The 14,350-nt window shown below is 43.7% G+C and overlaps 1 protein-coding gene across 2 annotated transcripts; it reads left to right on the top strand.

Moving 5' to 3' along the window:
* The first annotated feature begins 247 nt into the window (after window positions 1-247).
* GIMAP5 (GTPase, IMAP family member 5) lies at window positions 248-8,084 on the top strand. Of its 2 annotated transcripts, none has more exons than XM_008158779.3 (3): window positions 248-477; window positions 5,767-5,815; window positions 7,060-8,084. In XM_008158779.3, the coding sequence occupies exons 2-3, from the start codon at window positions 5,773-5,775 to the stop codon at window positions 7,935-7,937; spliced, it is 921 nt and encodes a 306-aa protein (XP_008157001.2). In that variant the 5' UTR covers window positions 248-477; window positions 5,767-5,772; the 3' UTR covers window positions 7,938-8,084. The 2 variants fall into 2 exon arrangements, with proteins under 2 accessions (XP_008157001.2, XP_054582100.1); XM_054726125.1 differs by having other exon boundaries at window positions 5,770-5,815.
* The last annotated feature ends 6,266 nt before the right edge of the window (window positions 8,085-14,350 follow it).

Raw genomic sequence — 14,350 nt, forward strand, 5'->3', positions numbered from 1 at the left:
GGGGAGTAGGGTTAGGCAGGTGCTCCTGGGATGGGTGCTGAGGAAGGTGTTGGGGAGGGGGTGCCCCATGGGAACTTTCCTGTGTCACAGGGGCTGTTTCTGATGAGGGAGGGGGTCCCGTCACTGCCTGCACAGCCTCTTCCTCCACATATTGCTTATTTTAACAAGTCACAAAAAGGAAATGGGAGGTGCCTGGCAGCTTTCGATCTCTGACAGGAAGCGTCCCATAAGGGGACAAGTGCTTGGCCCTTCGCTGGTCGCTGGGTCTTGTCTACAGCAATTTCCACCCACCCGGAGGACCTGCTCCTGTCTGCAGGGGCCACACCCCTTTCTTCATTCGTAACAGCTGTGTCCTGGGACAGTCGGCCTCCAGACCACTCTAGTTTAACTGCATCTGCCTGCTTCCTCTGAGTCCACTGCCTACAAGAGCTCATACTTCCCCAGGCCGCCCAGCACTGGCCTGCTGTGCCCCACCAGGTAAGAGGAGGCGGGAGAGGGTCCCACCACCCCGGGAGTCTGAGATCCCACAGCCTAGTCAGAGCCACTCACTGCTGGTGTGACCTCACACAGGTTATCCTACTTCTGGGCTCACCCATGGGTGAAAGGGGACTGTGATGGTGCGCTGGGGGCAACACTGGGTGTGCAGTGGGGGAAACAGGCCTGGGAACCACTCGCCCTGAGCCCACAGCCCAGCACATTCCACAGTGCTTCAGGCTTTCCAGCTAATTGCCTGTTGCTTAGCCCATTGGATCTTCTTGGAGTCGCACAGGGTTTCACGCAGCTGCGGGAATATTCTCATCCCCCTTGATGGATGAGAAAACTGAGTCTCCCCAGGTGCTCAGCTTGAGGGTGGGGGGGTATGCTTCTCAGTTTGTCTCTCTTAATTTCTTAACCTCGCCCCACTGCGCACCTGTTCCACAGGAGACCCCTGAGTACACATTGTCTCATGACCTTGTCCTTCTGGAAACCACTCTTTTCTCCCCCAATAGCCCACACCTTTCCTCTGACACGACATAGGGCTCGGCTGCATGGAGAACAGACTCATGTTCAGGCACAAGGACAATCCCACTGTATGCTGAACCTTATGTGAGAGAAGTATCCAGAAATCGCAAGAACTAAACTAGAAAACGGGGACTGTAATGCCAGGAAATATGGGGACTGTGGCAGATGAGTGAAGGAGACACTTAGGAACAAGGCAGACAAGAAATAGTTTGATTTTCCTAAAACAGCAGGAGGGAGCCTGCTTTCTCATGGTTTGATACAATAAGGTATCATCATGATAAAATCAGGCTCTTGTAATTTTAAAATCATTATAAAATCCAAGTACATTATATTCATTTCCTTCAACCCCCTGTCTGAACTAGACCCCCTATTGTCCTGCCAATGCTGTTACAACTTCAGCTTGCACACTGCCTGCCACTACCTGGCCCCATTTTGGAGACGATGAGTAGAATTTTCCTTTTAGAGAAGGAATCTGCCTCCTTTCTTGATCCTCCCATTCTTGCCTACGCTGACACCTTTGCCTGCTCTGAGATTGGCCTGCACTACATTCCTGCAGGTCTGCCATGCTTCCCCCAGTCTTTTCCTAGGCTTTATTCCGTCCTGTTAATATTTTGTCTGTGACTCATTTTAGCATCTTCGTCAACATCCTTTGTCACTCTCTCAAGACACTTTGTTATTTGATAATTTCTGCCTAAAAGCCCATTCCCCTGTGGACACACGTCTCCCCTGCCGCCTGACACATTCAGAAGACGGTCCAGGAGAACTACTATCCTGCATCATGGCTAATGTTACCTGAATTTAATGGACTTTCTGTGTCAGGCACCCTGATCCATTTGGGTCACACAGATAATCAAGTCAGTGAAACACCAGATTGGTTCACACTGAAATGCTTCAATTCAGAGCAGCTCCTGCCCCCTGCAGTTTTCTCTTTGAATAATCTTTTCTTGGAAAAGCATGCACTCAGGATTTCACGGTACAATTGTCTCTGTTGGTTTCAGGGCAGTCTTCCAGCCTGTCAGCCTCAGTTTATGTCCTGACCATAGGACAGCACATTGTGTGTGGGGTCCAAGAGGCTGTGGACTTGTTTGGATTAATCTTCTTCCCTCCTGTGGAACCAAGGAGAATTGGCCGGCAAAAGGAGCTGCTTTTCAGTTTTCGTTCCAAGACAATTGTGTGACCTTGGGAGGGTCATTTGTTGCTCAGTTTCCTAATGTTTTAATCAAAATTTTAAACCTATATTAATTTAGGAGAAGAATAAATAATGGACAGGAAAGAACTTAGAAAGTTATAAGTGGCCACACAAAGGGTTATTACAATGATGAAGTTCACTATCAACATGGTCACTACTGTCATCATCTTAGCCAGAAATTGATTCAAACATATTTTCTGAGGTTTCCAAACCTCACAAAAGGTCATTTAAAGTAGAAAAGGTGTCATAGAATTGGAGCAGTTTTAGCGAGAGCAAGAGTATAATTTCCCAGAGTCAAGGACAGGGTATAAGAGAGGGTGGTGAGGAGAGGCTCTTCTCCGGGCTTAAGTGGGGAGGGTAGAAGGGGGAGGAAAGGGTAAAAGAAAGGAGGAAAGGAAAGAAGGAAGTTTCACATCTGATGATGTGAAAATGGGTGGTTTTCCTAAGGAGGCCCAAAAAAATCACTAAGTGGATAGAAAAACATGCAAGCATTGTTTCTATATAACAGAAGCAACCTGAATAGCAAACATATTACAAACACCCTTTTTCAATTCAGTGGTAATCAGTAAAATGCAAGTGTAAATGGATGAAGACATCCTTATGTATGCCCATAAGGGTGATAAAAAAATATTAAAAGTGGAACATCGCCAAGTGCAAGTGCAGATTTGGGGACTTCTCACACATGGCTGGTGTCAGTGAGGATTTGCACGGTGCTATTTGAGTCATACTGACAATATCTTGTCAGGTGGGAGCTGTCTATCCCAGGTCAATTGTTGCACAGAAATATGTAGTAAGTGGGGATTATTTTGCAGCAAGTTCAAATGTTTGTTAATAAAGTGGCTCAGTTTGCTAAGCATTTTCCCATGCACCAAAAGGTCAAAGGTTCAATTCCCAGTCAGGGCACATTCCTGGGTTCAATCTCTGGTTGGGGCATGTTTGGGAGACAGCCGATCAATGTTTCTCTCTCACATCAATTTATCTCTCTCTCTCTCTCTCTTTCTTTCCCATCTTCTCTCTCTCTCTCCCTCCCTCCCTCCCTCTCTCTCTCAAATCAATAAAAACATATATTAAAAAAGTAACTGGCCCTATCTGGTTTGGCTCAAATGATGAAGGGTCCTGGGTTCAATTCTAGTCAAGGGCACATGCCCAGTGTTGCAGGCTTGATCCCCAGTGGGGGACATGCAGGAGGCAGCCAGACAATGATTCTCTCATTATTGGTGTTTCAGTCTCTCTCTTTCTTGCTCTCTCTCTCTCTCTCTCTCTCTCTCTCTCTCTCTCTCTTTCTCTATATCTCTCTCCCTTCCTCTCTCTGAAATTAATAAAAATACATTTTTAAAAGTATCTGGACCTTCTTTTTAAAAATATTATTGGATAAAATGTTACACAAGTAATGTCATTTATGTAAAAGTTTAAAATGCAAAAACAGTATTAGACATAACCTATAGATATAGGTATATATATAACTGTAAGTACATACATGAAATGATACATAAAAACCTCAGAATATTGGTTGCCTCTGAAGGGCACAGGGAGGATGAAAGAGACTGGGGAGTCAAAAAAACATAAATGAAATTCTATGTGTAATGTGTTAGCTTTTTAATCAAACAGAGTAGCTTCAGTAAAAATGCCAAAATATTTACATTTGTTCATTGCAAATTATAGGTTTTTGTTTTATAACTGTGTATTTCTTCACTTAAAAATGTTTCATAACTGCATAATATTTAAAGCTGAATAAGTAAATACAACCTCATCTTAGGTATAGCTGTATGTGACATACTTGCCTTTTCTAACACCAAGATAAATGACACAATATTATGACTCATCTGAATGAAACATTTATGCCAATTGATGCCAGTGGTTGTGCCAGTTTCTGTTTAAATCTACTGGGATACAGAATGGTGATCACTGGGAGACAAGGATCTCAGAGCCAGCCAGGAAAAACATTTGATTAAACACTGAGCAGGAAGTGAGTTTTTCTTGAATTTGTCCTCAGTGTTGATTCCTTCTCTTCGGCCATGTCACCCTCTTCTCTCCACCAACTGCTCAGAGGGCTAATCACAAACTTGCTAGAACAGAGAAAGAAATTGCCTTGCTGTAAATGGCAGTGGCTTGTTGGAAGTACTGAGAATTTCCAGTGCCCAGCACTCTGTGTGTCACATGGGTATCCAGTGGCCAAGAGAAAAAGTACAGTGCACCTTCCCAGGGGAAGGTTGGATCTGGGACATGAGTCCTTCAAGGACTGACATGAAAGGAAATACTTTTTCCAGAAAGTTGGCCTACTTTGATTCCAAAAAAAATAAAATGAAATAAAATAATGTTCCCCTCTCCGTTCCATAAAAGAATACTTTCTTCATTTCATGCCTTTCCCAGTTAGAGGGACATAAGCAACTGATTGTTTTTAAACATTTGCTACTTTCCTGTAAGCTAAGTAACAAAACAAAACAAGAAAAGCCACCAAGCATTGTGAGAACAGTGCAATGTGTTAGCATCACCTCGTTTGCTGAAAGTTATTTATTGATGTTTGCAAGTATAATGTGAGTTAGAAAATTAACAATGAAAATGGCTCCTCATGGAGAATTAGCATTAGGTGTCTGAACTGGAAGTGCCCTCAGGCCTTACCAACCCCCATGTGGGCTTTTATCAGAGAATTGCATTGATCGTCTTTCTCCTTTGCTTATGGGAGTGAGGTTCTTGGGGCACCGCTGGAATAAGCATCTCCAGAGGCCTCCGAGGGAGGATGAGATGTGCAAAAAGAATTTCACTGAGACTCACAGAGGAGGATGAGTGATTTTTATTTGCATGGAATTATATCCTGGGTTTCAATCCCAGTTCCTTCAATCCAGTCCTGGAAGAGGTGCAGCTGAGGATTCAGTATAGCTAGAAGCAAAGTCAGCGTCCAAAGTTTCTTTTCCATGGTGGACTGGGTCCGGCACAGCATTAAGGTATTTGCAGCCCATCAGTCCATTGTGTGGGGTCCACATGGCTCTGAGCCATATGGCAAATGCAAGAGATCAGGAGCCTGAGAGCCCCGGGCCGGGAGTCAAGCTCCAGGAGGAAGCAATGGAGCTCACACTTTTGTTTCGGAGCTTAACCCTTTGCACTTGCTTGCTTTTTTCTCGATTCCTTTATTCTACTCAGGATTTAATTTTTTAAATACCCCAGATTTTACAAAGAGCGGCAGTAGAATAAAAAACTGGAGTTTCTTTTCATACAAACTTATTTTTTTATATTTCAAATTATTGATACATTCAAAGAGTAATTTTAATCTCGATGCTAATGGTGTCGAGTCACACTCGACATCCCAGTGCAAAAGGTTAAGTACCTCAAATCTCCCGATCCTTTCAGTGACCACGCCTACTCCAACCTGTTCCCAGTTGTGACTGACAAGCAAGTACCTTCCCTATGTCACCCAAACTTTACTGGGCATGTGTTAAACTGCAGCTTCCTGGTGAAGTTGCACAAATGACTATAATATTTGACCTTCCCTTTGCTCCTTTTCAGTTATTTAAAACTGGGTATTTAATTATAAGGGTATCAGACACTTGCTTTTTATTCTGTTCCTGTTTTTATTCCAGAAGAGAATGGAAGGACTTCCAAAGAACGGATATGGAACTATGGCTGAAGGTAAGAAAGCCTCCAAGTTCTTAAAAGGCACCAGTCCCTTACCTCAAACACAGTGACAGAAACCCAGTGATTTTAAACTGAAGAAGAAAAACATAATGTTCATTTTTTTCTTCTTTACCTTCCCAACCATCATCACACACACACACACACACACACACACACACACACACACACACCTGATTCCCCAGTACAATGCTCTCCAGACAGGTCATGTGGGAGATGTGGAAATGAAACTTCAAGTCCGAAGTTGCAGGATTTTGAACTAAATTGTGAATAAATTTTCTCTGCTCTGAGCTGAACAAATGGAAAAGTTTTCCAGAGAGATTTAGTAATCATGCTTGCTACAAAAACATCCCAGAACACTGCATAAAAGGAAGAACCAACACAAAGTAGGAATGAAATAATAGATTTTAGAAGCCTACAATGAATTTGGAATCCATTTGGGCTCATAAGAACTCTAGAACATCGGTTCTCCTCTTCCTTCATCCCTTGAAGGTTTTAGCTCTTAGCTCAGTGTTTCCCTCCCCAGCATCGCTTCTGTTAACTTCCTGTAATTCAATCAGCCAAGTAGGTGACCTTTCCATCACATGTACTACTAATGGTCCTAAATTCCATCCTCTTCAGCCACCCGTATGGAGTCACCTCCCAGTCTTTGCCTTTGACATTCTCTACGACCTTCCTGCTGTCTCAATTTCAAGCATCCAACTCCCGTTCTAAGAGCCGAGGCCCAGGGACCTCAGCTGGTCCTTGATGGGAGATCACATCTGTGACTCCCTTTCATCCCAAGGTTTATGAATGTGTTAAGCACTTCTACACATGTGTGCCTGGAATTTGTGGGTGAAAAAGAGGTGGTAATATTTTTCCATGTGTGAGTTCTCATCCTCTGCCTCCTTCTAACCTCACATTTATTTAGCATGAAACTGGCCTAAGCACCATCCCTGGAGAAACACAGGGACCACTTTACTTTCAGAAAAACTGTATCTTCCCTCATCTAGATGAAGGTCTTGAAGCATCCTCCTCAGTGTAGCAGTTCTTACTCTTGGCTATGGGTCAAACGTGGGCTTCCGATGTAGACTTTCTATGACCCAAGAACCTCATACAGTTGTCAGCAAAGTTGGCTGTGTATTTAGATATGACAGTTTCCTGGGAGGGAGGTCCACAGATTTAATGAGATACTATGATGGTCCATGATCAAAAAATCTGAAGCAACACTGGCTTAGTAGGACACAATTTTTTTCTTTCAGGCAGTGTAGAAAATAACCAGTTTGCATCATCATCCTCGCTGAGGCTTATCCTGGTGGGCAAATCCGGCTGCGGGAAAAGTGCCACTGGAAACAGCATCCTCTGCAAACCTGAGTTTGAGACCAAGCTAGGGGCCCAGACCGTGACCAGGACATGCCAGGTGGCCACAGGCACGTGGAATGGCAGAGACATCCTGGTGGTTGACACACCCTCCATCTTTGAGGAAAAGTCCCAGGACCAAGAGATGTACAAGGACATTGGGGACTGCTACCTGCTCTCAGCCCCAGGGCCCCACGTGCTGCTGCTGGTGACACAGCTGGGGCGCTTCACTGCCCAGGACACGGTGGCAGTGAGGAGGGTGAAGGAGGTCTTTGGGGAAGGAGCCATGAGATATATGGTGGTCGTCTTCACCCGCAAGGAGGACTTAGGGGATGGGTCCTTGGATGAGTACATAGTCAACACAGACAACCACAGCCTGAAGAGCCTGATCAAGGAGTGTGGGAAGAGGTACTGTGGCTTCAACAACCGGGCCACCGGGGAGGAGCAGAGGGAGCAGCTGGAGGATCTGATGGCTGTGGTCGAGAGCCTGGAGAGGGAGCACCAGGGCACCTTCTACACAAACGACCTCTACTTTGATGCACAGAGGCTCCAGGGGTGCAGGGGTGGTGCCCTTGGAGAAGAGCGCAGGATCTACCTGGCCAAGGTGCAAGCACATGTTAAAAAGCAAAAGCAAGACCTGAAGGAGGCCCGGAGTCACTGTGTGTCCAAGGCGCTCCTCAGAGTCGGAGAGTGGATGCTTTCTGACCCTGGGTTATCTTTTTTCCTTGTGATATGCACTCTGATTTTTTTTGCCCTTTTAATTAACTTGTGTATTTCTTAAGGACGCTGAGCACTTCAGCTGACTTCTACAATTGGCTTCTTTTTTTTTCAAACTCACCATCTCTGTCTATGCTTGTAAGAAACTTATTTGCTTTTTGCTTAAGTTCAGTTTTAATTTTTCTTCCTTGCATTAGACATGTCATTCATGTTCTCCTAGTGCTTCTAGATAAATAAAATCCAAAGAAAAAAATATTTCTTTTTTGTTTTGTTAAAAATCATGGAGGTAAATAATAACTTAGCTAGAAACAATCCTGGAATCTTTGGGAGGGTTTTGTAGGAAGGAAGGTGAGTCAACTGTGATATTACACATTGAGGAAAGAAATACATTATATTAGAAGCTGGATGTAGAATTCCTTATATTATTCATAAATGGGCTCTGATTTCATCATAGGCTGTAAGGGATGACACCCATCACTATCCCCACCTGAGAGAGGATGTTCTGGGGGGAATTTTGGAGGCATAAGGGGACTTGGGAGGAAGGTGGGAGGGGACATGGACATGTGAGGAGAAGAGAAAATGGCCACAGAGGTGGGATGGGGTGAGGCCTTGGGGAAAGCAGAGACAGTGGCTGGGGGAAAAAAAGGAACTGGGGTTTCATAGAGCAGAGCCAGATAGTGGATTAGGCTCAGCAAACTACACGATCTCAGTCACTTACAAAGGAAATGGTGGATGGACAAGATGTAAGTGATGTGTGAGGTTGAATTACATAAAACTTTGTGAACACTGAAATTTGAATTTCATGTGGCTTTCTAATGTGGCGATGAAACATTATTTTTCTTTTTATTTCTTCAACTTTTTAAATACCTAAAAGCCCTTCCTTCTTAACTGGGAGGCTGTAAAACTGGCGGCAGGCCAAGTGGTCTCGCCCCCATTTACAGTAAATTCCCATTGTTGGTGGAGCTGTGTTGTAAAGTAGCCTCTTTAGCCCCAAAGTCCGCACAATCATGTCTGGAAACTCAGGGAGGGGGGGTGTTCCACACCTCCACAGCAGCAAAAGGAAGAGGGCAGGCATTAGGGTGACATCTGGGCAGAGGTCACCAAGTCAGTGGAAATGGGAAGCCAGATGAAGTCCCTAGGTGGCCCCTGCCCCACCCTCTCCTTCTTTTGTTGGCTGTCCCCCTTTCTCTGCTCATTATACCTGTATGGGAGACCTGCAGTTGTCCCAGACAGCCTGTGACTGGATGGCTAAATGATTAAGTCTGGGATGAGTCTTAGGAACTCAATGATGCCACCCAGCTGTCATTCTCCAAACCTCTACTGGTAACAGAGGTGTCGCCTTGATCTGACCAGCTGTACACATTACTGACTCCAAACACCCTCAGGGAGGGTTAGGTACAAGCTCCTCAAACCCTGTCCACCTAAGGAACTTGCATTCTCTGGCCAGGGACCACCTCTGCAACACGGTTCCCAAACTGTCCAACCTGCCTTGGTCTCCCCCTTCCTGGACTTGATTCAGTTCAGCTGCACAGACATTTATTTCATGAATACTGAGTGTCATTTTCTCTGCTCGGCACCAGGAATGTAAGAGAAATAATGCAAGGTTCCTGCTTCCAAAAGCAACTATGTGATAGATGATGGAGTTGCAGGAAAATGGGGTGTGAGAGAAAGGATTTGGAGGTCAGACATTGGCCTAAGGGAGAGCACACGGGTTCAGCAGGGGCTCCCTAGACAGATGATGCTGGAGCTGCTGGGACACTTCAGGCTGAGGGAGGCCAGGGACGGGTGGGCAGGGGGTGGGGCTGGCAGAGAATGCTGTTCCCAGTGGCACTTTTCCCTCAGCCAGATTTTCCCACCAAGACAAGCCTCAGTGAGGATGATCCTAGAGTTAAATTTTTCTCTTCCACCTGTCAGAGCACCTGAAAAAATAATGTGTAATTGCTGTGGACCGAATGTTAGTATCCCCAAAACTTATGTGCTGAAACCCTAGTCCCCAATATGATGGCATCTGGAACTGGCACCTTTGGGAGGTGGTTAGCGCTAGATGAGGGCAGGAGGTGGGAGCCCCCACATGATGGGATTAGTGCCCTTAGAAGAAGAGGAAGGGAGTGGTGCTTTCTCTCCACCAGATGAGGACACAACAAGCAGGAAGCAGGCTCTCCCCAGACACCAAATCTGCCGGCACCTTGATCTTAGACCTTCCAGCCTCCAGAACATTGAGAAATAAATATTGGCTGTTTACCACCCAGTGTACGGTATTTTATTTTAGCCTGAGATGACTGAGAGTAATAACTGCCTTTTGAGGAGAACAAAAAAGGAAAAGACCCAGGAGAAAGAGCATCTGTGATCAATTAGGGTGTCACACCCTCTGTCTCCATCACAGGGCTGGGCTCAGCGTGAAAGCCAGCCACTGGCACTGAAGCAAACGCATCTCCCCACCCACCGTGTGCCTCTTGACTTAAGATTCTTTCTTGTGGTAATTCTAGAAGCCAGTGAAGGTTAAATTCAAGGCAGGCATGATGTTTGAGACACATTCTATGGCTCTGGCCTCCCTCTTACTTCTGTCAAATACCCTGCCCTCGGTTACCCAGGCTGTGACCTTGAGGGAAAACAAGTTTAGGAGGTTTCCTCACAAAAGGGGACTTGCATTTCCACAGAAACTAGGGAGACATCTGTCCCCCCACCCACCCACCCATGCTGTCATTTAGGCAAAGTGACAAGCATTTAAGGGAAAGGGATGTCCTGTGAACCTTGTCTGGATATTTACTATTAGGTATTTATTGTTTTGGATGTGATATTAATAAAAGGAAGAGTCCTACTGCTTTATAATAAGGTTAGATATGAAATGGTATGAAATCTGGGTTGGTTTTCAAATAATCAAGACAGGAAGGGAGGGAGTAGATGAAACAAGACTGTCCAAGTATAACAATGACGATACATTGAGTTTGCTACTTCTCTCTATATAGAATGTTCCACTTTAAAAGTTTTCAAAACATATTGACAAAGGTTTACCTACATTCACAATATTTCTTTTTATTTCAAAAATTTTAGATATATTGGACTAAATGAGATACCTTTCAGCCTCTCAAGTGAAAGAGTAAAAGATTTATATAGTCATTTGATAGTTCTTAGTAAAGCCTTTTTTGATATTGTGAAATCTAATTTCTCCAACGGCTGACTAATCAATCTTTTTTTAAGTCAAGCAGTTTACACTACTTTGTTTTCAACAAAAAAGAAGGCAGATATATCCATTAATAGTTACTTAAAAATTAATGATACATTGCTATGTGATTTTTTGACATTTATCTTGGAATGAATTCAGGAATTGAGTGGCACTGCCATAACAAAATTGTTTTCATTTCTATTTATTTATTTATGTGAACAAGGTTTCTCAGTGTCTACACTGATTAAAGCAAAAATAAGAATATAATTGATCTGAATATAATTGATCTAAGACTGTCTCATTCTAACAAAGAAGCATAGTTATGCATGCATATCTATATACTAGGTGTACCGGTTAAATAATGCAGATTTTGTAATCAAAACACGATAATTTCAAGAGAAACATCAAAAGTGCTTTATTTAAAGTAATGCCCATCGCTAGCTACACATTTCCCCCATCTTTCAGGTAATATGGCAGGCAGGCAGGCAGGCAGGTACCGTCCCAATAGAACTTTTCTTGTTTTGAGGCAAACCATTCAGAGACCCAATTTTCTACGTCTTCGTACGTTTTGAAGTGCTGCTCAGAAAGTGCGTGTGCCAATGATTGGAACAATTGCTAATCTCAAGGAACAAGGTCTGGTGAATATGGTGGGTGGGTTAATACTTCCCAGGCAAGATCTTTTAATGTGTCTTTAACTGTTTTTGAAGTGTGTGATAGTGTGTTATCATGAAGCAAAATTACTTTGCCGTGTCTTCTGGCCCATTCTGGATGTTTCATGATCAAAGCGTGATTCAAATTGGTTATTTGTTATCTGTAGCGATCAGTATTAACAGTTTCACCTGGTTTTAGGAGCTCATTAATACACCACACTTTCCTGATCCCACCAAACACAGACCATTGTCTTCTTTCCTAAGCAATTTGTCCTTGAGTCGATGTTGATGGTTGACCTGGATCAACCCATGATTTTGTACATTTGGGATTCTCAAAATAAATCCACTTTTCATCGCCAGTCACAATTCAATGCAAAAAAGACTTTCTTTCGTGCCATTGAAGCAACATTTTACTGATGACTTTTCGGTTTTCCATTTGTCTTTTGTTCAGTTGATGTGGCACCCATTTTTCTTCCTTTAAAACAGTGGTTCTCAACCTTTCTAAGGCCGTGACCCTTTAAAACAGTTCCTCATGTTGTGGTGACCCCAACCATAAAATTATTTTTGTTGCTATTTCATAACTGTAATTTTGCTACTGTTATGAATCGTAATGTAAATATCTGTGTTTTCCCATTGTCTTAGGTGGCCCTGCTAGCGGTTGAGACCCACAGGTTGAGAACTGCTGCTGTCGAGCCTAAGACCATCAGAAAACACAGATATTTACATTATGATTCATAACAGTAGCAAAATTACAGTTATGAAGTAGCAACGAAAATAAGTTTATGGTTGGGGGTCACCACAACATGAGGAACTGTATTAAAGGGTCGCAGCATTAGAAAGGTTGAGAACCACTGCTTTCAAATCTTTCCCATTGCTTGTAAACGATGGGAAATTGTTTGCTGAATACCATTTAATCTTTCTGCAAGTTATTTTTGAGTTTGACACGCATCTTCATCCAATAATGCTTGTAATTGTTGGTCTTCAAACTTTTTTGGTTGACCTGGACGTTCTTTGTCTTTCACATTGAAATCATCATTTTTAAAGCATTTAAACCAGCATTCACAAGTATCTTGAGATGGAGCATGTTCACCATAAGCTTCCCAAAGTATCGAATAACTTTTTCTTCAAAATAAAGTATTGAATTAAAATTTCCCACAAATGCTCTTTTTTTGGCATGAAATTCAACATTTTTAAGTGTAAAAATATCTATGATGTTAACACCTTCAGAAAATATGACATATGAAGTTTTGAAGCTTGCTGTCAATACAACAAAATAGAATACATATCAAATCGCATATATATCAACATATGTGTAACACTACCTATTGAAAAACATCTGCATTATTAACTGGTACACCTAGTATATAAAAGCCTAAGTGATCATTTCAACTGGTTGACCAGTCTCTATGACACACACTGACCACCAGGGAGCAGACTCTCAAAGCAGGAGCTGCCCCCTGGTGGTTAGTGTTCCCCAGAGCACTGCTCAGCCAGAAGCCAGGCTCACTGCTGGCGAGGGCAACTGCAGCAGTGGGAGCCTCTCTAGACTCCTTGGCAGTACTCCCAAGTACTGGTGGCAGGCACAGCAGGCCAGGATGAGCGCGAGCGGCATGATGCCCGGACACGGCTCAGGCTCCTCCCTGGCCACCTGCTGCTTGGTGCACTGCTACATCCCCTGAGGGGTTGCAGATTGCGAGAGGGTGCAGGCCAGACTGAGGGACCTACCCCCCCTTGCACGAATCTGTGCACTGGGCCTCTAGTATGAAATAAATGGGGAAAAGTGTCATCCATTCCACTGAGAGATGCATTTCCAAACTAAAAGTTACTCTTAAATAATTATTTTACAAATGTTGTGACATGTTTGTATTGCTTTTATCAATTGTGTGTCAATAATCCTATATAATAAAAGCCTAGATGGCATCACATCCTCGCCTGACATCGTCACAAGATGACCACCACAAGATGGCCGCATGCACAGCAAAGGCGGGGCCTGGTGGCCACTCCATGTAGTGGGGCCTACAAGTCCAGCAGCTCTGCATGGCATGGAGGAGGCGGGTCCCAGCAGAGGAGGCAGGTTGCAGCAGGGGAGGGCAGTTGTGGGTGATCAGGCCAGCAGGGAACAGTTAAGGGGCAATCGGGCTGGCAGGCAGAAGCGGTTAGGGGCAATCAGGCAGGCAGGCAGGTGAGTGGTTAGGAGCCAGTGGTCCCGGATTGTGAGAGGGATGTCCCAGATTGGAGAGGGTACAGGCCAGGTTGAAGGACACCCCCCCACCTGCTCCGCAGCACAAATTTCGTGCACCAGGCATCTAGTACTTTAATAATGATAACTAAATACAGAAGAGATGTTTCACACTTAAAGCTTTATGGTCACAGAACTTTTTATCAATATTAATATACATTTTTGTGGCAGAAATGTAAGCTAGGGTGATCAAAATTTTCCAGCATAAAAATCCATGATACAATTCTGTGGGGGATGTAAATGGGCAGTCAGGGGGGGAAAAGGAACAGTGTAAAATTTCTATTAGAAAAGAGTTTGTTTCTATATTTTTACAATTACTTATGGTGGATATCCAATTTCTATGTTCCTTATATTTTAAAAAAGAAGTAGCAATTACATTTTTAAACATCAATGTCTATAATGTGATAGAAATTTCATTCTTTGCA

This window comes from Eptesicus fuscus, chromosome 14 (genome assembly GCF_027574615.1).
Source record: "Eptesicus fuscus isolate TK198812 chromosome 14, DD_ASM_mEF_20220401, whole genome shotgun sequence".
Classification (NCBI taxonomy): domain Eukaryota; kingdom Metazoa; phylum Chordata; class Mammalia; order Chiroptera; family Vespertilionidae; genus Eptesicus; species Eptesicus fuscus.

Excerpts from the sequence above, each read along its gene's own strand:
- GIMAP5 (XM_008158779.3), top strand. The coding sequence starts at position 5,773 with ATGGAAGGACTTCCAAAGAACGGATATGGAACTATGGCTGAAG. Across the intron at positions 5,816-7,059 it reads ATATGGAACTATGGCTGAAG|GCAGTGTAGAAAATAACCAG; the intron begins GTAAGAAAGCCT and ends TTTTTCTTTCAG.